The sequence below is a fragment of the Cheilinus undulatus genome, linkage group 18 (assembly GCF_018320785.1).
Source record: "Cheilinus undulatus linkage group 18, ASM1832078v1, whole genome shotgun sequence".
Taxonomy (NCBI): Eukaryota; Metazoa; Chordata; class Actinopteri; order Labriformes; family Labridae; genus Cheilinus; species Cheilinus undulatus.
Genome location: NC_054882.1, coordinates 11,791,522 through 11,815,761, shown reverse-complemented (window position 1 = coordinate 11,815,761; position 24,240 = coordinate 11,791,522). Strand labels below are relative to the sequence as shown.

Genomic DNA, 24,240 nt, shown 5'->3' with positions numbered 1-24,240 from the left:
ACTTGGCAGGAAAACAAATTTGAAGCAATGACTCCAGTAATATTAAATACATTTAACTGTTTTTACTGTGATGGCAAGGGGATAAAATTTGTGGTTTTAATGGGTTTCTATGGGTCATTTTTAGTCACCAATGGCCTAAGTGTATACAAAAAGTGTACAGCGCTTCAGATATTAAAATTTCCCAATTATATTGAACAAAAAAAAAAACCTCTGAGACGTATGATATTAGCATAAACACAATCAAAACAATCGAAGAAAGAAAACAGGCCTCAACGCCCTCTTAGGATAAAATAAGCCATTTAAAACAAATATTCAACAACTGTTTTGATGTGTAGCATTTCTGAAACATACCCGTAAAAATTACAAACAGTGTAGCGAGTGCTCAGTGTTATTGTTTGTTTTCTTTCCGTTTTTCAGTTTTAATCACCAGTTTTTAGATTCTCAGTTCTTGGCGACTGGCGCAGCTGAAAAACGCGCTGAGAGCGCGAAAAGCGAGCGATCCTTTTTCAACGTTCCGAGTTGCCGTAGAAAAACGGCGGACTTCGTCAAAAAAGGTACTCCCTGAGCACATTTGAGTGATTAAAAACTGATTATATGACAATGTGCCTAGGATATATACATAAAACTATACCCAGTTCAAGTAAACCACTGTCTTACACAAGTTTTGCAAAATTCCAATCAAAATGATAGAGTTATTTATTGGCATTTAGCCTGATACTCTTGGGAACTACTTCAAAATACAGTTCAGTTTTACCTCACAAAAGGCTGCCTTCTCAAAATTTAATTTGTCAAACAGGAAAATAAGCTTGTTAATAAACAGCTTATTTACCACATGTGAGCATAGCGATGCACGTCAACATGAAATCCCAGTCATGTGATATGAAAAACTAAGATTACTAAGAACAAAAGGCACATTAAGTTTGAACTGAACGGGACTATAGTGTTGGTTATATTTACTGTTACATTTAGGTCAAAATGCAGCTTATACAGTCAGTACCAACACAAACTCTGTCACACAGAGGCACGTTTTTATATCAGAACTCTCTACAAACAGCTTTTGAACATTTTATAAACACATAACAATATTGCTATGTTAAAAATGTCCATATTCCACAGTGCAAGTAGAAAATATTACAATATCTGCAACCACAAACGTATAATTTAAAATGTTAAAAAGCATTTAATGATATAAAAACTTTATAAAACATTTAGGTCTTGTTTTGTTCAGTATAACACAGTTCCACATGATGCTGAGGGCTTCAGTCAATCAGGAGAGGTGTACTTTCATCTCTATGTTCACTATCTTCTGGGATGCTTCAATGCAAACACAAAAGTGGTTATAACTTCCAGAATGCCATCACAACAAAATAAAGGTCAGTGTTTTTAACTCAATACACATATAATGCATCTAAATTTATACCACAAATGTGATTAAGTTAATTAAAAGTCAATTCTTACCTTCGTCTTTGTTGTTTAGGTTGACAGGAGTAATGCACAGCAAGGAAGAAGGCCTAAGGACAGAGGCGTCATGCAGTTATACTGTATGTGTGTAAGAAACTAAATCACATGGTTGTTTCTGTAACATTCTTCATGGTACTTTAACCACTGAATGATTACCACACCACAAATTGCATTTCCTCAGTAGTAAATAAATGCCATGCAAACAAAGGTGAAAACTGTCAGTGTCACACTCTCAATGCTACACTGACGGCATTTAACAGGCCTGAAATCCATCCATGTCTAAAATTAATGCAATACTTACGGCAAGAAATGCCAGGCCTCCTTGGACTGCTGCGGCCCATTTAAAGGACAGATATTGTGTGATAAGTCCACCAACGATTGGGCCATAAAACATCCTAAACCACAATGATAATACACTTTAAAAATCACATTACTACATGTAAAAGGTCAGGAAATAAATGGCAAATTAGAGAAGCATTTTATATCTACTGTGTTATCAAATAGTGCAGTCTTCTTTTCCAGGACCCACTAATAGCTTGTTTTTTTCTTATATCAAAAGTCAGCTATAATCTGTGACAACAGAGCTCACTGTCCAGATTTCCTAGGGTGTTTTGGGGAAGCTAGACTTAACCTCTTGTCTCTGGTGTTTCATCCAGTGTTCAATAAATTCATGCAACAAATATAAAAAACAGTCTATCTGGCATGTCATGTTAGTTGAGATGTGGAAGCCAATGAAAGGGCATACTAAGGTTTAGGGGTTTCTTTCATTTTGGGGCAAATATCTCCATGGACTTCAAAAGAAGACGCTAGATTGATGAATCACTTTTCGCAATTTAAAATGAGGCAAAGAACCAAGGCCACCCATAAAGGGGGATAAAAGGGAGAGCTTTCTGGGGCCCAGCCAAACTGAGGGCCCGTAGAAGTCTGGAAAATCATGGTCCATTGTAAAGTTAAGCTGTGATAATCATATTTTATTTCTAACCTGAATAATAACAACTCTCAAGCAAAAAAATATATACATTCTTGCTGTAGTAAAATATAGGCTATTCAAAAAATGTAAACCCCTCTTCTTAAACCAAATTCCCCCTTCGGCTAATGTTAAAAATGTGAAGGGGCAAATTTACTAAAATATTTGAAATGTAATGTCATACATCATAGCTAAGCCTAACCTTGCGAAGCAGATGGATACGCCCATTTCCATGTTTCTCACTGGCTCATCTTGCAAAGCTCCTGTCTGAACCGTTTGGGCACGGTTAGAAAGGGACAGGACCAATCAGCGACAAGGGGCAGTACTTTTGGGTGTGGGGGAGTCGTGACGTAAGCAAGCAGCAACAAGAGCTGGTGCAATTATGGTAGAAAACATTTGCGTGGATGCTGCTAAAGCACCAGTTTTATCAGACCTTGATGACATTTCTTCGTTAAAAGAAGAACAAGGAACAATACTGAGTTGTTTTCTTTTCAAAAATGACAAAAGTCATGTTTTGACATGTCTACCATCGCCATGGTTCATGTTATGCAGTTCTCTATGGAGTTTACTCATTGGTAGGAGTTTGGCCCATAAAGATGTGACAGACAGAACATTCATCCAATCATCCTCCAAGTTTTTTTTCAAAGGCTCTGCCCTTTCCCAACACTGTCTGTGAGTGGTTTACCAGATGGATGTGTGCAACATATCCATCTGGCGTGTCAGGTTAAGTTCAGCCATGATGTGCAAAAATGTCAGGATGCTAGAAAATAAAATAAAGGGAACTGAAATAACTTTAAGGGAAAATAGGGAAATAATTGGGGAAAAAGGGCAAAAAATGGTTCAAAGAGGCAGGAATAGGCCAAGAAAGGTTAGAAAAAGGATGGGAAAAAGGTCAAAAGTGGCAAAAATTGGTTACGTTGCAAAAATGGGCCAAGAAAGGCAAACAAGGAAAATGAGTGGGAAAATTGTGGAAAGTGGTTTAAAAAGTGTTTGAAAGAGGCAGGAATAGGTCAAGAAAGGCAAAAAAGGGAAAAATGGGTGAGAAAAATAGTTAAAAGTGGTTAAAGAGTAGCTATAATATTATAAAAAATGGAAAAATGTGGAAAGAAACTTGGAAAAAAATGGGCAGAAACAGTGATGCAAAGGGGTTAAAAAGAGGTGTGAATAATGGATTTCAACATCACCAATGCAACTGATCTGACAACAAACATAGATATATCAATAAACTTGGGGAGGGCCTATTCTCTGGGCTTGCCAGGGGCCCAAATAATTGTGTGGTTGGGCCTGCAAAGAACTTCAACATGCCTTGCATCTTAATCAGAGACTCGTGTGCCCCAGTTTATTCTTTGGATTTGCCCATGAGAAAAAGTCCATTAAATCATCTTTAAAACATCTCTGGCCCTTTACTGAGAGCACCGACCTCCACCTGTGAAGGGGCTGAAGCAATAGAGGCTCCAGTTTAGTCATAAATATCTTCTGTTAATTTCAGTGTTGACAGAATTGCCTCTGGTGCAGCCGACTGTTACCGTCTCCTCAAATGATGCTGATTGGTCCGGTCATTCTCTGACCAGAAACAAGTGTTTCAGCTAGATGGGTCGGCCTAATGACAGACATAGAATCTGGCTAATCCATTGGCTATTCAGTGGTGATATATCTGGATCTGGGTATTGGCCTTGATAGAGTGCCCTTTGATTCAAGTGTGATTAAAAAGTATTGCTGGTTTAACATGACAACCTGCCTGAAATTCTTACATATTTGAAGCTGATGAATTAAGGTAAAAGTTTACAGCTTACCCTAAAGACCAAACTGCCCCAAACAGTCCTGACACCATTCCAAGTGTACTCAGTCCCTCTTCAAATCCATGTTCACTGAAAGACAGCAGAAATGATTCTGAATAGTAAGTATTTGTCTAACATAGAGGCTGTGTTCATTAAATAACTACAGGTCATGAATGCAGGAGCAGAACATGTGAAGCCACTCACTATGCATGTGCGATGATCTCAGGGAACGTCGGGATTGCAGTCATACCCAGAGAAAACCCAATTACCCCGAGCATGAGGATCAGCAACCACAGCTGACTAAACATACACAAACATGCACAAAACACAGATAAAAAATAAAACTGGTGGAATAATTCCATTTATTTTAAAGTGGAGAGGAAACATAATGCACATTGAGTATAGTATTAATCAGGCCTCTCAATCCTGTGGAAACAAAACTATAGACATCTCCACACCCTCATTTCCTCCACCTAGACGACTAGTTCAGTGCAGTAGCTGTCTGGCTATGTAGAAGCTTTACATAAACATTGAAGTAATCAACAAACCACTTAAGTTTATCACACTGATTTGACATTTATTTGATTCTTTTAATCCCTGCTTGATCTGGCTCTGCTTTTCATTTCACAAATCTTAGTCTGTTTTATTTAAATCTGAGGGCCTTCCTAATAAGAAAACATGTCTCAAGTTTAACAAACCAGGCTTAAATCTAAGAGGATCATGAATTCACTGCAATGGATCTGATGGTGTGGATCAAAATATTCCCCCTCTCTCCTATCAGTTTGGGTAAAATCAAATTTTTCAAGAAAGCTGTTTCAGGACCTTTGTCTCTCTTTGTTTCTGTATTTTCCATCTCGATGGTGGTCTTTAACGAATTGTTTTTTGTAAAGCACCTTGTAACTCAGACTTGATGAGGTGCTATAGAAGCAAAGTTCCTTTCTGTTATTATTATTTTCACTGAAAGCCCTGAGTGACATGCATGTATAAATGCTATTTTACTAGTTTCCTGTTAAGATAAGCACACTTCAGTTCTTCAATTCAAAAATTCTTCTTTCCTTATTTTTGGTATGTTTTCCTATTGAAACAAGCGTAACAGTAAATGATCATTCCCTTCAAAACAACAAATCATATCCAATTTGTAATATTATTCTAAGTCAAAATAATTGCAATTAGATATTTTTTCAAAATTATTCAGGCACAATGTGGACCCTGTCTAATCATACTGGTGCGGAAGAAGAGGACAGTGGACAGAATAAGAAACAAGGTCAAGAGAGCCAAGGAGAGACACACGGGAAAGACAAGACCTGAACCTGGGCCAGCCATGACCCAACCACCTGCGCCCCTATTGGTGTGTCTTTTGATTGTTTCTTATTAGGGATACATACAGTTAAACAGTTTAATATGTTTATCAAATTATCAATTATGGGTCAGTTAAACTTATCACCTATATTTATTAGACAGGCTTGAAATCTGTGTCTAATGCTCTTTTAAACTGTGATGAACCTCTGGCCACTAGAAGCTGCTGTAGCTTCAGTTAATGTCCTCTGCCTTCCTGTCTGAGCTCTCCTAGCACTTCACTAGACATACGTAAATATGAGAAGCTTAGCAGTCGGTGTGTGGTAGGAACAGCGTGGTGTTAACAGTTTAATAAATGGAAATAACGTGGTATGTAGGCTGTTGAAAAAGAATGGTTTAATCTGCAAAGCTGGTGGAGCTAGCTGCTAATGTTAGCCACACTGAACAGAGTATATCAAGTTGACATCACACCTGCTAACACAATGACCCTGTGATGAATTTGGCTGTTTTTTGAGTATTTTATCTCCTTGGTCAGTCAAACGCAATTTAACTAGGTGTTTAGCCGAATGAGGAAATAGACACCTGGGAACATCCCTATTTCCATTGAGGTGATATTTCAGTGAGTTTAAACCCTTCAGCAGCTCATTTCATTAAGTGTTCTGTGTGTTCAGTTGCTCAATTTAAAGGAGAGAAGTTTAAGGAGCTGGCCAGAGTTCGGTCTATTTAAGAACAAAAGCTGACATCTATTGTGCAAATACCAACGAGCCAGCCTACAGGCAGACCTAGCTCCTAAAGAAAAGAAGACTTTACACTGTGATTTACTCTAAAAAAACACTTACATTTGTAGAATAAAGCAACTTTATCCAATCCAACCTCATGCCCAGCTTTGCTCCTAGATCAATAAACCCTACCCAGACGACTATTTTCTTACCCAGCTAGACGAACTCAAATTGTATTTAGATGACAAGTCTACAGTGGAGAAAATGCTCCTAAAGGAGTCACATTAATCTCATGGTCATTGTGTCAGTGGGCATATGATGTGTGGCTGATGTGCTAAGTAGAGTGTGGCTAAAGTTAGCAGCTAGCTCTGCTAGCTTTTGTTCCTTTTATTGCAGAATAATAGTGTGCTAATTGTGGTAACTCTTCACTTCAGTTAAGTAGTTACACATGAGTATAACCCTTAAAGACCCCGTAAATTAAATCCAAAATTTGTGTCTAGATATGTTGTAATGTGGTAACTGTAAAGATATGAAAACACTGAGATCTGAATGATCTGAATTGTGGATTTAGACCAAGTTTTTCACCTGTGTCCTGGCTGAGTTTAATTTGGGCGAGGCAAATATTTGGGCTGGTGATGTCACCTGAAGTCTGTTGCTGAAAAAACACTAGTATTTGATTTTTCCATGTCTAAAAAGCCCTCTGTTTTAGCCCAACCCAGAACGAGCTGTTTCTGTGTCTGTGGCTCTAAATGTTTCTGAGCTGTTTGACCCCGCCCCTGACCACGCCCCTCTCAGGCATGATAGATGTGGCTCTCCTGATCCTTCTCTTAGCCTGCAGCTGAGAGGAAGATCAGGAGAAGGAGGAGGAACTTTCTTCCAAGTGGGAAGGGCCAACCGCACCTGGGGGCGGTGCTAACTCCCCACACGACATCATGGGGGGGGGAGTTGTGAGAACAACTTGTTTCAGCACACATTCTGGTACTTAAGGGGATCGTGGACAGGCCGGGGGCACATATTATTGTTAGAAAAGCCTGAAAAGTGATTTTTGCTTAATATGTTTCCTTTAAATACGAGAGGATCGTATTTTTCCTGAGTGGGTGTGGCTTCAGCTCATTTAACAGACGTGCCTACACCATGCTAGAACAGATTTTGCTGCCTTATTTTTCATGATTTTGAAGCTTAATTTTATAGACCTAGGGATGTTTTATGTGACTGAAATTCAACCTTGGGGTTCATAACACAGTGACCTGTCATACAACAAACCTAAATACAGATTTATTTTCACTTTACAGGGTCTTTAAAAGCCCACATACAAGTTTATTTCCATTTTCTTTCTCAAAATCCTGCCATATCACAGTGTTCCTACGCCACGCTAACCACTAACTTCTCATGTTTACGCCCTACATAGAGCTGGGGTAAAGCTCTGACAGGAAGGCAGTGGCCATTAACTGAAGCTACAGCTTCTTTTACAGTTTTAAAAGAGCATGATGAAAGGATTTCAGGCCTGTGTTTATAAGAATTAGTTTAACACACTTGTAAATCTTCACTTTATATATCTTAAACTAACCCTTAAGCTTGCTAGCAGCATGCCCAAAATCACTTAGCTCCACATGTTATACACTGGTAAATTCAAGAAATATTCAAACTAAACCTTTGCTCAAGCTTTTATGCTGAGCTTACAGGCAACTTGCTGCATCTAAGAGAGTAAAGTATGATCTAACTCAGTAAGAAAAAGTGTTTTGTTACTTACTACATAGATGTACACTACTTATTTTTCTCACCTTGGAATGTGTAAGATAGGGATGGGACCAAGCAGGCAAAAGCCAGTTGCCGTGGCAATACCTCCTATCACCATGAACCACTTCCTGGTGCCCTGAAAAACATAAACACACAGGAAATTAGGCTCAAAAGGACAAGCATTTAATACTTTAACTCATTATCCAAATTTTGCTTTTGTACTTACAGGAAATTTATCCGTAAAATACCCCAACAGTGGAGATGCCAGGCAGTATGGTAAAGACAACCCAAGCATGATGAGTCCCACGTAGCCAGGTGAGAGATCAAACTAAAACCAGGAAATAAAGTTTCACAACAGAAATCTTCTTTTGACCGTGGATTTTATCAGAAGAAGGAGAAATACCTCATCCATAGCAAACAAGGACAAAGTGGCATCCAAGAAGCCCAGACCTGCACTGAGAGTGAAAATCACATAGCAGATCAGGACTATTTTCACATGGCTGAGGAGCCGAAAGAAGGAATCTTGCGAGGGATCCGCTTCTGCAAAGATTAAAAAAAAGCTCATACTTACAATTTAGTTTAAAAAAAAATGACCAAAGATAGAGAGATAATATGCTGATGTCAGTACCGATGCTTGGCAGGACATAAATGTTGAAAGGAACCATGACAAAGAGGATGCATCCAAGAAGCATAAAAGGGACTTCATATCCAAATGACTGGTAGAACCATCCTCCGACCGGTGGACCCAGAATGAGACCAAGTCCTGTGAACATCTCCAAACTACCCTAAAAAGAGAGTTTTGCAGCATATTTAAAAAATAAACATCAACATTACAATATATTAAGAACCAACCAGGATAAAGCATTTTAAGCTTAAATCCTATTGTTACTCACTGTATCCCAAATTCTATTTATAATTTCAAATGCTGCTGGGAGAAATGGGAGACACAACACAACTCCAGCTATAATACTTTCTTGTTTTTCTCGTGATTCTAATGTCTAAATAACAAGTCAATCACACCAAGGTTGTCTACACTCACCAGGACAGTCGCCACATTGTTGGGGAATATTTTTGCTGTCATGGCAAAAGTGGAGGTCATGGCAGCAGCAAAGCCCACGGCGTCAATGGACCTCACTATAAAGCACAGCGTAATGAAAGCAGTCCCTGCAGGAACCCGGTCGAGTAATCTGAAAGAAAAAGAAATAATCCATTTATGTCAAATAGGAATTCAAGAGGAAACAATGAAATAAATCAGTGACCAAATGAGCTGCTAGTGCGATCTTAATAGTTTGACTGAAACACAAGAACCAACAAGTAAATCATAGATTGGCCTTCATCCATATTCACATCAAGTAGAGAGCAACAAATGCCCGAAAGCCAGTGCATGGTGTTAATACTTTATTTTCTGTATGTCAGGAGCTGAAAGTTTGTGACTTTAGTGATGAACAATTTGCCAAAAAACACATTTCCTTCATAATTAGATCAGGCGGTTGTTGTTATAGTTTCTCCACTGTCAGGACTACTTTTCTAAACAAGACCTTTATTGTCTGCATCAAACTTTCCCACCCTGTTTTTCTCTTTAGCTGCAGCCCCATTAAGTCCCACATAAGATATGAATTCACAAGAAAACTATCACTAATATATGGAGGCATATTGCATCCACACAAAACAATTAAAATTTGCTGTGTTCTTCTGAGTTGGTGGCAGCACTGTCTCAGAATAAACAGCTACATTTTTGTGAAAATACATTTCTGCTCTGTTCTGTTTTTCTGAGTGTTTCTTTGTTCTGTTGTTTTGAGTGATTTTTTTTTTCTACATTGGCTGATAGCCAAAAATCCCAGCTGATGCTGAAGCTCTCACCTGCCTGTGTTTACAGCAACTAATCAGTCTCAGCCTCCCACAGCCTTTTCAGGCGTGTCTTCCAATGATTACACCCAAATAAAAATAAAACTGATCAAACTAAACAATCTGGCCTTTTTTGCTTCTTCGAACAGCCTGCATGAGAGCTTCTGCTGCAATTTTGGGAGGATTTACTCGTGAAAAACTTGAAACTAACTCTGAATCAGAAAATCTTAAACATAAAAACATAAATCAGAAGAGGAAGAAAACAATACAAAAACAGAGAAAAATAATTTCAAACAGGAGAAAAATAATCAAAATCAGAAAAAAAAAAATCAAAAACAAAAAACTTGAGGCAATATTTTTTAAAAAGAGAAAAAAATATAGCCAAAAAATGAAGAAAAAATTACTCATGAGAACTGAGAAGTCGAAAAGAGACAAGAATTTTTTTTATCGAAAAACAACTCAAAACAGAAAAAATATGAAGAACAAGGAAAAATAATTCAAAACAGATGAAAAACATTTTTTAAGTTAGAGAAAAACAACTTAAACAGAAAAAGACATGTAAAAAAAAGATAAAAATATTTAAAAAAGGAGAAAAATATATTTCCACAAAACAGAATGTAGCTCATAAATATATCAAATTCCCTATAACATCACAATATAAATCAAAAGAGGGGGAAAACAATTCCAAAAACAGAGATTGAAAACAAATTTTAAAAAAGAGAAAAACAATAATTTCAAATTCTTAGAAAAACATCTCAAAAACAAAAAATGGAGGATAATTTTCAAAAAAATATACATCTCCAAAAAAAAAAAAAAAAAAAAAAACAAAGAAAAAAGCCACTCAGGAAAACTGAAAAGTCAAAAAGAGAGAAGTATATGTTTTTATTGAAAAATGACTCAAAACAGAGAAAAAATATGAAGATAAATGAAAAATTATTTAAAACAGGAGGGAAAAAAAAAATCCTCAGTCAGATTAAAACAACTCAGACAGAAAAAACATTTTAAAAACAGAGAAAAAAATTTCAAAACAGAGAAAAATAAATTTCTAAGCAGGGAAAAAAATAAATAAAAAAAAACAGCAAAAATGACTGACTCACTATGATGAACAGAGAAAAATAAGTAAAATACAAAGAGAAAATACTGATGCTAACATAATATACTTAACTACAAATACAATGTTTTACCTATTTAAAAACTCTGGATTTGTTGGAAACTATTTTCAGCCAGAAACAGAGATGAGAGAGTGTGGAATGACATGCAGGAATGGAGCCATGGGCCAGACTTTAACTCAGGATCCCCACATATACATGGGGCACAACCTAATCAGTAGGCCTCCAGCACCACAAGTGATGGGTTTAACTGTTTTCTGTCAAGATTAATCCCATTAATCGCAATCAATTAAATCCCACAAAAAGTGCACAGATTTTGTAAATCGCTTTTTGTCCCTTTCAACACATCAGTGCATCTCCCTGCAGCTACAGTGATGTAAAATAAATCCACTACTGCTTCTTAATATCTCATTTCACTTTAAAAAACTCACAGACAGCTCAGTGGACAAGTCATCTGCACCTTGTGCTATCAAACATTTACCCTTTTACTGTCTCTTTTTTCCCTTCAATCCATAACAAGTTATTTTTTCCACGGTTAAGTTCTTGTTAAAATCCTTAGTCTAGCTTTGAAAGCAGCTCTGTATCCACACAGGAATTTTAAAATGTAAAAAAAAAGATGGATGCAATATATCACGATTAACTACAGAATTTTTGAAATTAATTGCAATTAAAAATTTTAATCTTTTGACAGCCATGGTGTAAATAGTCTCTGAACCACAATGAAGCTCTATAGCACACAGAAATGGCCGAGCTAATCCTTGTTTGTATCGTTATCCTGTTGGTTTTATCTTTCATTCATTTAAATGTCCTGAAAATTTCCACCCTTATCCTTTACAAGTGTCACTGATTTGCTTCTAAACACCTTTAATGTGAAGCTATGGCCACCAAACCTTTGGGTGCTTTGTCTTAATGTGTCCCCAGAGTTTAGACAGCCAGGAACTCTCTTTTCTATGCTGTGGCCATGGAGCATCATCTTCAGATAGTCTTGATCATACGTCCTCTTTTTTTCTGCTCACTTAAGCAGTAACTAAAAATCTCTCCATTTTGCCCCACTCATTAACAAAGTTTGCTAAACAGATCACTTCCTGCTCACATTTTCCCATGCTGCGACTCCCCTGATGTCCTCTCCTACTTTGAAAACTGCTGTGTCAGGGATTTCCTTTCAAATAGTGCTTATCCTGAATCCATCTCTCAACGACTTATTTGTAGGTCTCTTTTTAGTAGGTTTACAGCCTGGCCCCCTGTAGTTTACTTTTTTAGCTCAACTAAAGCCTTGCCACTATTGACTCTGTTTCTCCCTCCCATTAGTCACACTGTGATCTGGCTCTATGGGCTTCACTAGTTTATCTTCTGATGCTCTGTCTCTGTTGTGATGACACCTGTGAGTTTATTGATGGTAGGAGGTTTTGCCTACTGTTAGCACTGTTAAAGGAGTTGAAGAGTATCAAGAACGGTCAAATGCTTTGGATTTTCTCTTGCGTCTTTTACACAGAAAAGCCACCACAGGCTTACAGTCTGTTCACAAATTGGCTCTACAAAGGGATTAATACAAGCACGGCCTCACATAGTACCATTTCAAAGAATGCATGAAGGCCCAAAAAAAAAAGGCTTTACTGAGAAATCACTGAATAAGCCTCAACATTTAGGCTAAGTGGTTAGGTAAATGTTTGAGTTTGTTACTCTTAAATTTTATGTAATTTTATTAGTGTTAGCATTGTTTCCAGAGGTCCCATGGAAGTTCAATGAAACTTGCTTAAATATGCCAGGAATGCCCCACTTCACATAATTTATAATGTGCTTATGATAAAAATGCCCTGGCATAGAGGAGGGACACTTACCCAAAAAGGATGGTGCAGAACGATGACACAAACAGCCCGGTAATGAGCATGAACTTTGCACCTATTTGGACAATCTGATATACAACAAAGAGATTACTTCACATTTGGCCTGTTAATTTTACTTGGCATAAAATAAAACAATGAAAAATCACAGTTTACTTACATATCTTCCCAGTATCAGAGATCCAATTAAATTGCTAACTGCGTAGCAGCCAAATATAAGACCAACAATTGTCTGGTTGGCTCCCTTCTTTACTGCCTGTGTAGAAATACATAGAAATACATATTTAATGCATTCAATATAAAACCACAAAAATGGTCTATAAATACTTTGAGATAACAGTTAAAAAGTCAATGCAGCTGTAAGACAATGTTTCCTGTGAGATACTATCTCATTGGTCTTAGCATGTTTATTACTCCATTTCCCATGGAGCCCCAGTGTTTTGCTTTGTGGTTACTTCACATGATGTTAGCTGACCTTACCTGCGACCTTTTGACCAATGAGAATAAAGAAGACAGTGATTCACTAGCCTGGGGCTTTCTGATGTCTAGCACATGATAACTCATTCATTTAACAGAGGAAACGGTTTTTGTTAAGGTTGAAGGAGGGGTGATCGCTTTAAAATTGATACGCTTTACAATGACGCAGGGAAATTCTTGGTCTTTTTTCACTGTCTTCCTGTAACCATAACACCATTAAGTCAAAACAAATACTCTATTAGCACCTGCACCTTCATCAACCTTACACTCCAGTCTTTACTTTTAGTCATTTTTATTCTATTTGAATTAATTCATCATATTGTAAAATGTAAAACATTCATATTGATATGCTGTTAATACTGCATTTGATTTAAAATACACTGATAAAAATACTGACAAAGCTTACATGCACAGTGGAGAAATACTGTGAATTTGAATGTCCATCCAGCCTCATTGACTAAAACTTAACTTTTCAGCAGAGTTTTTAATCATCAAAGATCTATTTTCCATCCTCTTTGAGAAAAAAGTTAGCTCAGTAACATTTTTTTCAACAAAATAGACATTGCTATTAGCAGGCAGGAGCTGTAATTTCTCCTCTTTTATGCATTAATAATACATTTATCTGAATATACACAACAAAAGACATTCAAAAATATGATTCCTATTCTTTCTGATTAGTCTGAAATGTCCCTGTATACTATCTTATGTCACCACAACCACCCAATCAAACTCTCTCTATCCATTTCCTTTTTTTATCAGTCCATTTGTCTGCAACTATCTTAGAACCTTGTCTTGTGGTGAAGTCAACAGTGTGCATTTAAACACTCATGGTAAAAGCCTGCACATTTCTGTAACTCATACTATTATTTAAAAACAAAGATACAGCTTACTCAGCCTGTGCAGCATGCTTGCAATACTTATGGAAATATATGTCATTATGTAGAATCTTTTCTAGTTATAAATAAATATTACATGCATAAATGCATTGGAATTTATTGCATTCTTCTTGTAGCTTGTATTACCCTTTTATTAAAGTGTTCCTTATTCTTCTATATCAGTGGTTCTAACCCAGTCTCAGAACCCACTCTCACTTTATGATGACAAATTGCTACTAGGGATGCACAATATTTGGTTTTTGCTGTTATCCTATATGTTGATATTTACAGATTTGTTTTAGCCAATACCGATATTTAAATATGCTTTTCAGACAGGAAATCTCAGTCCTTTGGACACACTTTAAGGTTTGAGGATGACCAAGGACACAAACTTCAGTCCTTAAAAAATACTTTAAAGTTTAAAGAATGAGGATGAATAAATAAAAAGACCTCAACTGACATAAGTCTGTTGGTTCAGCCTAAAACTCCACTAACTTACTACTGTATATGGACAAAATTTACGGTTGATTGATGCTGAAATACCCAGTCAAAATATAAGATGTAAATGTTGTCAGAAACCGTGGTATCTGCCGATACTGATACCAGACCAATAATATCATCATCCCTAATCGCAACCCAGATTTAAAAAACAAATCTCAACCATGTGAATTTATATAATGATGAATGATGCAGTGCGGATGTGAGAACACTATTGCATGTGTTCTCAGTGGCCTCATAACTCACCTTAGTCCCATATTTCATGCATTCTGAGTCAGCATAAAATCAAACTTTACACTTCTTCTTTTGTCTTTAATAACAAACAGCTGCTCTACTACCTCCCTAATTATAACTGCACATTTTAGACTTTATACCCCAGCTTTTCTTATTCCCCAATACACATCCACACAACCCACTGAAAAGACCCATTTTTGGCCCTGACCCATCAACTGAAAACTACAGTACTATGGCTACGTTCACACTGCAGACCTTAATGCACAATTCTGATCTTTTCTCAGATCAGATCTTTTTGTTTGGCTGTTTACACTGCAGTCGACTTCCAAAAGATCAGATGTGTGTGTGTGTGTCTGATTTAGAAGCACATATGAAAGTGGCCTGAATCTGATTCAAACAGTTCAGATTCAATGTGACTTGCACGGTTCATACTGTCATTAAAAAAATTAGATATGAGTCACATGTGAGGAAAAAAATCAGATTCAGGTCACTTTTAACTGCAGTGTGAACATAACCTATGTGACATCATACATTAATTGTCCCATTTTTAATTTTACTGCTGCCTTTTGCAACAGAAATAGACTAAAATTCACAGTAGAAGAGAAAAAGTAAAGAGATTAAAAGTGACAAGACTGGACTTGACTGCCAATGCTTTAGTTATATACCTGTGTTTTTCACTCATGCTAAGCTTTATCTTTATTATAGCCTCTTAACATAACCAAGAATCAACAATCACATAATCTGAAACAGTAGTTTTGTAAAATAGCTAAATTTTACATGACATATTTTTTATTTTAGTGTCATTACATTGTAGAAATCTGTTTTTACTTTCATAGTAAAGAGTTAAAGAGTATTCTTTTGTCAAAAAAGCCAAGTTATATTGACAATGACTGGTTTATAAAAATCAATAAAAAGGTAAAACATCCAAGGGGGTTGAGTACTTTTTATAGGCACTGTAGTAGTAGTAGTCACTCTACTGTTGCTGCTGATAAGCAGCACACTATAGTTGAGTTCTACTAATTTAATAGCTTGTTTACATAAATCTAGATTGGCAGGGAATTCTCCCAGAAATACTGGCACATCTAACTTCATCAGTCATGAGTTTTAAGTATGCCTATATGAAAACAAGTGTAAAACTAGCCTAGAACCTTGTTTGATGAATATATAGATTTAAATGCTACAAAATTTAAGACCTTGGAGTCTTGTAGGGGTGGGAAAAAAAATATAGTCATAAAGCAGGAGAAAGTCATTACAACAAACATGGCAGCACCATGGGGATGGACATTAGGAATGCAAGCAGAGCCCAAGTGAGATGGACATGGCACATGAGGTTTGTAAGAACTGTTACACGAAAATAAAATACTGTGTAAATACGACAACCATGAGGGTAGGGCTAATGCTAAATCAGCTAAGCAGTTGAAAAAATGGTAAAGATGGCAATATATCGCTATATATGGTATCGCAATACTCACTGTATTGCAAAATGTTTAAAATCGCAATAATAATAACTAATCGTGACCCAAGTATTGTGATAATATCGTATCCTGGGGCCACTAGTGATTCCCACCCCTAGAGTCTTGCATGTAATACTTTTCAATACTTTTTAAAAGCCGTCATTTTCTTGTATGGATTCATCCACTAAAAATACTTTTTAACTTTGTTGTTGCCCTGAAAAAAGAGGAGCTGTGGTTGTTTCAGGTGAAGAAATCATATAAGCAAAGGATGGACGTGAGGCCTAATGCCCTTGACTTTTGACCTCCAAAATCTAATCAGATCATCCTTGAATAAGAGTGGACATTTGTGCAAAGTGTGGAGAAGATCACTCATAGCATTCTTCCTACTGACCTTGACCTTTAACCTATGACCCCCAAAGTCTAATGAGGTTATCCTTGAGTCATAGTGGAAGTTTTTGCAAAGTTTGAAGAAGATGCCGCATAGCATGCAAGGTATATCCCTTTCAAAATAACTGCCTGGATGGATGGAAAACTCAAGAAACACACCTGCAGCCATATCTATCACCAGTACGGATCCATAAAAAGATGAGCAGAACCAAGTTAAAGCATGCACAAAGAGCAGTAATATTCTTAGGCAAAAAAGGTAAGTTATATAACACATTTTTGGCACAGTTAGAAGCTGCTATAGCAGATGTGTGTTTGCTTTCAGCAGCTCTGTAGATTACACACGCTGTAGCGTATACAAAGGCCCAATGTGATCCTATTAAACCTCACTTATAAACTGATAAGCTGTTTACAATATTGACTTTTGCCTGTTTGTGAGAAATCTCCTTGACTTATTGGACCATATGACTGCCTGCCTGGTAAAGGGCACCTGAAATGACCGAAAAAATGTTTATGAATGGAACGTATTGAGGGATTATTTATGGTTTTGATGCATTTTTGGAAAATTAAAAGCGTGAAACAGCAGATGATGAGAGTTTCACGGCCTGGTCATGCACAGTTTGATTTAATTTCTGCCCTGTATCATATCTGTGAAGCATACGTTAATGATTTATCAGACATTAAACTAGCCTGCAACATTTGCTTAACAGTGACTACTGTGGTTACAACCTAAAGGTGCATGATAACGCTTTAGTTTAGTACTTTTGTAAACTTTACGGACATATTTTTCTCTCTCAAGAATTGTTTCTAAGAAGGAGTGTTTCCACTGTAGCCATGATTGTAAAAATACATCACAATCACATTAAATAAATGCTAAAAAGTCTGAATGAGCAGAAAGAGATGCGGACATCTGTGTTTTAAAATTACTTTTTATCTTATTTTCACAGCAACAACTACTCTAACTTAAAAAAAAATCAATAAACCAAAACTGGCCAAATATAGTGGCAAAAAAGTTCAAGGGTGAGTTGAACTTGAAGGGACTTTAAAATCACCCAAATATGTGACAAAAAGACGAACATTATTACTTCAATTTTAAGCTCTACAGCTTTGCTTTGTAATGCTAGAAGTTACTGCTTAGTTCCTCTTTAATTTATATATATTTAATGTATTTATTGGCATGCATTTTTAGTCTGTGGCGTGGTTTTCTTTAAGCTTACCTCATTGGGAAAAAATGGTCCCAATATCGAGTAGCAGATCATTGAACTAAAGTTGACAGATGCCATCGATAATAAGGTCAGGACCTGCTGTTTTGTCATCCTCGGTGGAGGATCTGTTGATTCAACTGAAGCGAGGTTATCTGGTATAAATAAAAAGCAATGGAGTTAGGTTCAGGAGCCTAAATAAGGAATAAGACTAAAATATTAATAAAGACCTGTTAACTGCGAAAATGACAGTTATGGCAGCTCAAATGATATCTACCATTAGGTCGGATTTAATCAGATATATATTGCGCAGTATTAAAAGTAACCAACCTGAAGAATGATTAGAGTGAGGCTCCATGTTTAAACTTCAGAAGGTTTTTCTTTTCTTATGTTTTCAGCTCGAAATAGCAGACGGGGACATAACGACAGAGGAGAGGAGGAATCCCGAAGAACAGCAGACACTTCAACGGCTCCTTCTCAGGCTGTTCGGCGACAATAAACCACAGTGTAGAGACAGACAAGTCCTCACAATGAGTATTTCCTCATGACGTTCAGCGACACATGACGAATCTAACAGCAAGCACACTTTCACCTACAGCCTTCAAAATAAAAGTCCGTAGTGCGTAGCTTCCGGTAGCTGCGAAGAAAGCTCTTCCGACTTTATCTTAAATTTTTAGCATAAATCTTGAAAGAATAACACATTTCATCTTTTCAAAATGTATATTCTTTGTACAGTGAGCTATAAGACATAACATATGTGTACTGAATGTCTTCATAAAAAATTCTGACCTCTCTTGTGACACGCTATTTATCCTTTATTAATTTATTTTACAAACGGAAGGAGTACAAATATAAAGCATATGAAACGAATAAAAACGTGATTTTGGTCGTAGTAGAAGCCCAAGAACGACTTACGTCGAAACAAAACCAAGAAGGCATGTTAAAAGTTATTTTTTTTATCTTTTCTTTCACACAATCTAATTCACGATTTTTTATTGTCATTTTTTTCTTATATGGAGGCCATACAAAGGAATCGAAAAAACGTTCTCTCACCAACTATTAAAATAGGAATATAGACGCAACAAAAATAGAGATAGTATTATAAAGTAGAGACGCGCAAAAATAAAGAAAAAATAAATAATTATTATTCTAACAATTATACTTCTCATATGAACAAAGAAACTAAAAAAATATAAAAAATATATTTATAAAAATAAAAATAAAATACAACACATATAGAGCAAGATCATTTGGAAGTCCAATAATAATTAAAGAAATGTACAGGAAAGGACCTACTAAGTAAAAACATAAGCACTCAGATGAACAATGGTACACATTATTACAATACAATGAAAAATAAATAAATAAATAATAACATAAGATCAGGAGAAAACACAAATGCAAATAGTGAAATGGACAATTATGTCAGAAGAGATGTTGTGCTTAACTGGTCCAACACAAAAAAAAATAAAAAAGAAAAGTTTAATTTTGTGCAGTTTCTAATATGAATCTGTAAGTTGTTCTGACAATAAGGTCCTCGAAATCAGATGGAGAATAGAGAAAAGGTTGTCCTTACAAAGACTGAATGATGAAGATTATTGGCTGACCTTGTATTGTGTGAGAGTTGAACGGTAATTAAAGAAAAAACACTTGATACCAAACATAACAGTGCTTGAATATAATTTACTTAAATTAAAAAGAAAAGATGGAGAAGAGAAACAAATAAAAAGGCTGAGAAAGATGGATAAAAAACAATTCCTTAAAGAGTCTGTAACTGTCAAATGGATGTTTTTGTCATCAAATAACCACAAAGGGGTCTTTTAGGTACACAATCAGGGACATAAAATGGTCGATTCATTCAATTGTTTATTTCCTTTGAGATAACACCCAAATATTAATATAAAATATTCTACAAATATTACTATAATACACAAAAACAATCAGGTAAAACAAATTCTCAATTGATAAAAAAACACTTGACTAAAGGTAATCTATATTGATTTTATTTTTGTTATTCATATTAACTCATATTTTCTAAGTTTGCATGTAAATAACAGCTTTAGTGAGCTTTTTGCCCTTGTCTTTAGTTTATGTCTACTTTTCCATTAATTCTGCTTTAAAACTCCTGATAGGATCGTTGGTTTGTGTTGGAACTCAACGACAAAAAGCACAGGGTTGTGTTATCTCTTAGCTGCTGTAAATAGTGCAAAAAAACTGAAAACTGAAAAAAAAATAGATCTTTCCTTTCTTTGGCCCAGGGGTTCCCAAACTTTGCAGCCCATGACCCCCAAAACGACAGCACCAGAGACCGGGGACCCCCACTGTCCCTGTAGATAAAGTGGGTAAAGTATACAATGGTAGACAAAGCATCATTCAGTTTACATTTTAGGATCTTTTGTACACATTTTTTAGATTTAAGCACAGATCTCACTCAATAACTATGCTTTTATATGACATTGGACTAATTTTAAGGATATTTCATGCAATAATGAATGAAATATATAACTGTAGATTATTGAGATTTTCTCTTTGTTTTTATGGAAAGCGTCCTGACGCCTGGTTTCATGCTTGGTTTTGGACTTGGTGATGTGAGGCTTGCGCGCACCCGCTTGGCCATGGAAACTCATTCCTTGAAGCTCCCGCTGCACAGCTTTTGTGCTCACATTAATGCCAGTGGAACCATGTACCTTAGTCGTTGACCCCCCTCTGTGATTTTACATGGTCATTGGTTTTTTTGTCTGAGTTGTTGTTGTTGTTCCTAAACGCTTCCACTGTTAAATAACATCACTTACAGCTGACTGTGTAATATCCAGCAGGGATGAAATTTCACAAACCGTGTTATTTTAAAGGTCGCATCCATCAGAGTATCGCTCTTCAGAACAACTGAGGCACCTGAATTCAATAATCAACGAATGTGGCCAAATACTTTTGTCCATATAGTGATGTTGTGAGTCATGGAATTTAAGAGGTATTCGTTTATGGGAGGATTTCATGTAAAACATGTACAGGTCGGCAGGGAAAAAATAGCTCCATACACCACTGACTGCATCAGTGAGGGTGTGAACATTTCTGACATTTTCAGGGCTTTAAGTGATCACATTTTTGTATAGTTGAGTTTTTTTTCCCAGAAAAATCTTTCCTAGAAAATCATTCTCTTTACTTTACATGCAGATGTAAGATTTACCAAAATGTCTTTCTCTGTGAGTTTATATTTATCATAAAGTTAAAACCTAAAGTCTGGTTAATTTAATCACTGTTCCTATTCTGCATGACTTTTATTAACTCTTATTGAGACAAAAAACACATTTCCCAAGAATCAGGCACTTTGATCTAAATCTTTAATCCTTAAAGTGAATATTTGCTCTTTTTCTTGGTATTTTTAGTGTTCTTCATGGTTGAGTGTTATAGATATTCCATGCCAGCCTGAATCTGGACAAGTTTTCTTTCACTGTCTGTGGGATGGATTATGACTCTCCCCTCTTTGCCTCTTTTTTCTACCAGGGTTGAGGGTTCCCCTGGCGGCGGTACAGCAGTGGACCAGCCGGCTCACATCGAGGCAGAGCTGTGCAGGCCAGGGGTCTTTAACACCGTTTATGACTAGGTGCTTTTAAAAAAGCTATTTCTCAGTTTAAAAAATGTGGGACTTATATAAAATAACCTCAGCAAAAATAGTCAGTTAAAAACTAATTGGCTGATATAAAATATGAATTAAAGGAAGATCCCTGGATACAGACTGTTTAATAACCAATCAAACAAACAAAAATAAAGCCAAATATTGAAAGACATAAAAAATAATTAAGCAATACAAGTCAATTTCAAAGTATACTGCATTTAGATGTTGTCTCCTGCATATGAGTAATAATGCCACCAGCAAACTGCATGGTTGATGCAGTTTAACATAGCTTCATAACAGAGCTATTTTAACTATATTTTTGCCACTTTAACCCATCTTTGATACTTTTTGCCTCTTTAATCCTATTTTTTGTCATTCTTTAATCTCTTTTAAACCACTTCTCCTGCATGTTTTATCACCTTTGTGCCTCTCTTGTATTCATTTTTACCAGTTTTAATCTATTTTTGCCACTTTTTGACCCGTTATCGGTACTTTTTTTTTTTGCACCATTTTTTGCCACTTTCAAGCCATTTTTTAAAAATCTCTCCTTTTATCCTCTTTTACCGATCTTTGCAACATTTTAACCTTTTTTCACCATTTTTCCTACCAATTTTTGTCCCTTTTTGCCACTCAAAGGGACCCATTTTGACACTTATCACCCATTTTTGCCACTTTATCTGGCCAGTTTTGCAACATTTCACCCAGTCCCAACATGTTTTTTTTTTTTTTCAAAATATTTACTTATAATGGCTGACAAGTGAACTTCTGTGAAAAAAGATCAAATGTTCATGTTCATTGAGTCTATTTCAATATTAACTGTTTTTGGGATGGATTTAACAGCTGCAGACATTTAAAGCCAAAAGATGCATCTTCCTTTCTGCCTTGGGGGAGATGATCTTCTGGGGGCCAGACAGGAAGCTTTGGGGGGCCTGATATGGCCCCCAGGCTGCCAGTTGATGATCATGAATGTTTTGATTTCAGAGGTTATAATTTAAAATAGTCTTTGACTCCTGTGCAGACCTGCATAACTCCAGCTGATCAGCTAAAAAAGAATAACTCATGGTTTTAAGCCCTATAATAACTATCTTTGCATCAGAAAGCAGGAATTATTGGATCTGTTAATTTGAAATAAAACACAACAACTAGAGACATTTTGAACAATGTTTTTTATTACTTAATAATCTCACTCTGCCCAGCCTATAGGTCCATGTAAACCTACGGCTATCACCCACGTTTCCTTTGTAAAATTAAAGAAAAAAGAAAAATCAGGCAACCAGCTATTGATTAGGCAGTATTGATGATAACTGACACACAAGTTTGCTGGAGTCTCTGAAGCTGCATTAAATAAAGCGCTTAAATAATTTCCATCCCAGCCTTTCAAATACTTTCTTTAAATACTTTACATTTCCATGATTCCTTTATACATTAGCACCAAATCTTAATGATGTCATTTCTACTAACCTCTCATGAATGTTCTGTATTTAATGCCTTTGCTAGGTTTTTTTTGTAACATCAAAAACTCTTGGTACAATGTCAAAGTAAAGGTGAAGTACAAAATTACTGAAATTAGCAACATATAAGCACATTTTTCTAAGCATATAATAATGTAAAGTCATTTACTAAATACACAGTGCAAGCAGCTTTGTATTTTCTTTTGCACGTTCAACATCAGTTCTACGTAGGTAGCATTATTGCACACAAGCTCTATCTATCTAAAGCAGCACTGGTTTCCAACAAGGTAAACTACTGATGTAGTAGCATCATAAACACCCAAAGATAACAACACAGAGCCAACTGAGTGGGAGATTCACTGGATGGATTTTAGCGTTTATGCAGGTTATGTATGTAAAGATGAGAGCATTTTCTAACATTTCTTGCCCCTGTACTTTTCACCCAATGCATTTGGCTGTTTGGTTTCATTTGGCACTAAAACACATGCGGTTTGTTTCAACCGAGTGGCCCAGTTTAGCTTAGCACACTTTGGAACAGTCTGTATTCACCCCCCTTGGATGTTTTAATTTATAAATCAATCATGGTCAATATCATAATTAAACAAAAAACAGTATTGTCTAAGTGAAAACTGATTTCTACCAACTAATGTCAATAAAAAAAATGTGTAATATAAAATAAGTGACTGTATAAATATTCACCACCTTCTAGTCAGTACTGAGTCACCTTTGGCTGCAATCACAGCACTGAATCTGTGTGAATAGGTCTCAGTCAGGCTTGCACATCTGGACTCTGTAATTTTACTCCATTACTCTTAGCTAAACTGATCAGGCTCTGTCAGGTTGCAGGGGGATTGGATTGAGGTCTGGGCTTTGAGTCAGCCACTCCAGAACATTCACCTTATTGTCTTTAAACCATTTCTGTGTAGCTTTGTATACTTCAGGTCATTGTCTTGCCGGAAAATAAATCATCGTCCTCCAGGATAATCCTATATTTTGCTGTCTTCATTGTCCCCTCTACCTTTACAAGCCTTCTAGGGCCAGCTGCCTAGAAGCATCCCCACAGCATGATGCTGCCACTGACATGCTCCACAGTGGGGATGATGTGTTTGTGGTGAGGTGCAGTCCACCAAACATAACGTTTTGTCTGATGGCCAAAAATGCCATGTTGGTCACTATAATATGAGTGGCTTTCTCTTTCCCACTCTCCCATAAAGCTGTGACTGGTGAAGAACCCAGCCAACAGTTGTCTGCAGAGTCTCTCCCATCTCAGCTGCTGAAGCTTGTAACTCCTTTAGAGTA

At 36.4% G+C, this 24,240-nt stretch overlaps 1 protein-coding gene across 1 annotated transcript; it reads right to left on the bottom strand.

Moving 5' to 3' along the window:
• Nucleotides 1-662: 662 nt before the first annotated feature.
• slc18b1 (solute carrier family 18 member B1) lies at nt 663-18,448 on the bottom strand. Its single transcript, XM_041812039.1, has 14 exons — nt 18,208-18,448; nt 17,893-18,032; nt 12,914-13,009; nt 12,751-12,824; nt 8,998-9,145; nt 8,587-8,743; nt 8,362-8,498; nt 8,185-8,286; nt 8,003-8,094; nt 4,411-4,506; nt 4,222-4,296; nt 1,763-1,856; nt 1,459-1,511; nt 663-1,314 (listed from the first exon to the last, which is right to left on the bottom strand). The coding sequence occupies exons 1-14, from the start codon at nt 18,233-18,235 to the stop codon at nt 1,260-1,262; spliced, it is 1,347 nt and encodes a 448-aa protein (XP_041667973.1). The 5' UTR covers nt 18,236-18,448; the 3' UTR covers nt 663-1,259.
• Between the last annotated feature and the right edge of the window lie 5,792 nt (nt 18,449-24,240).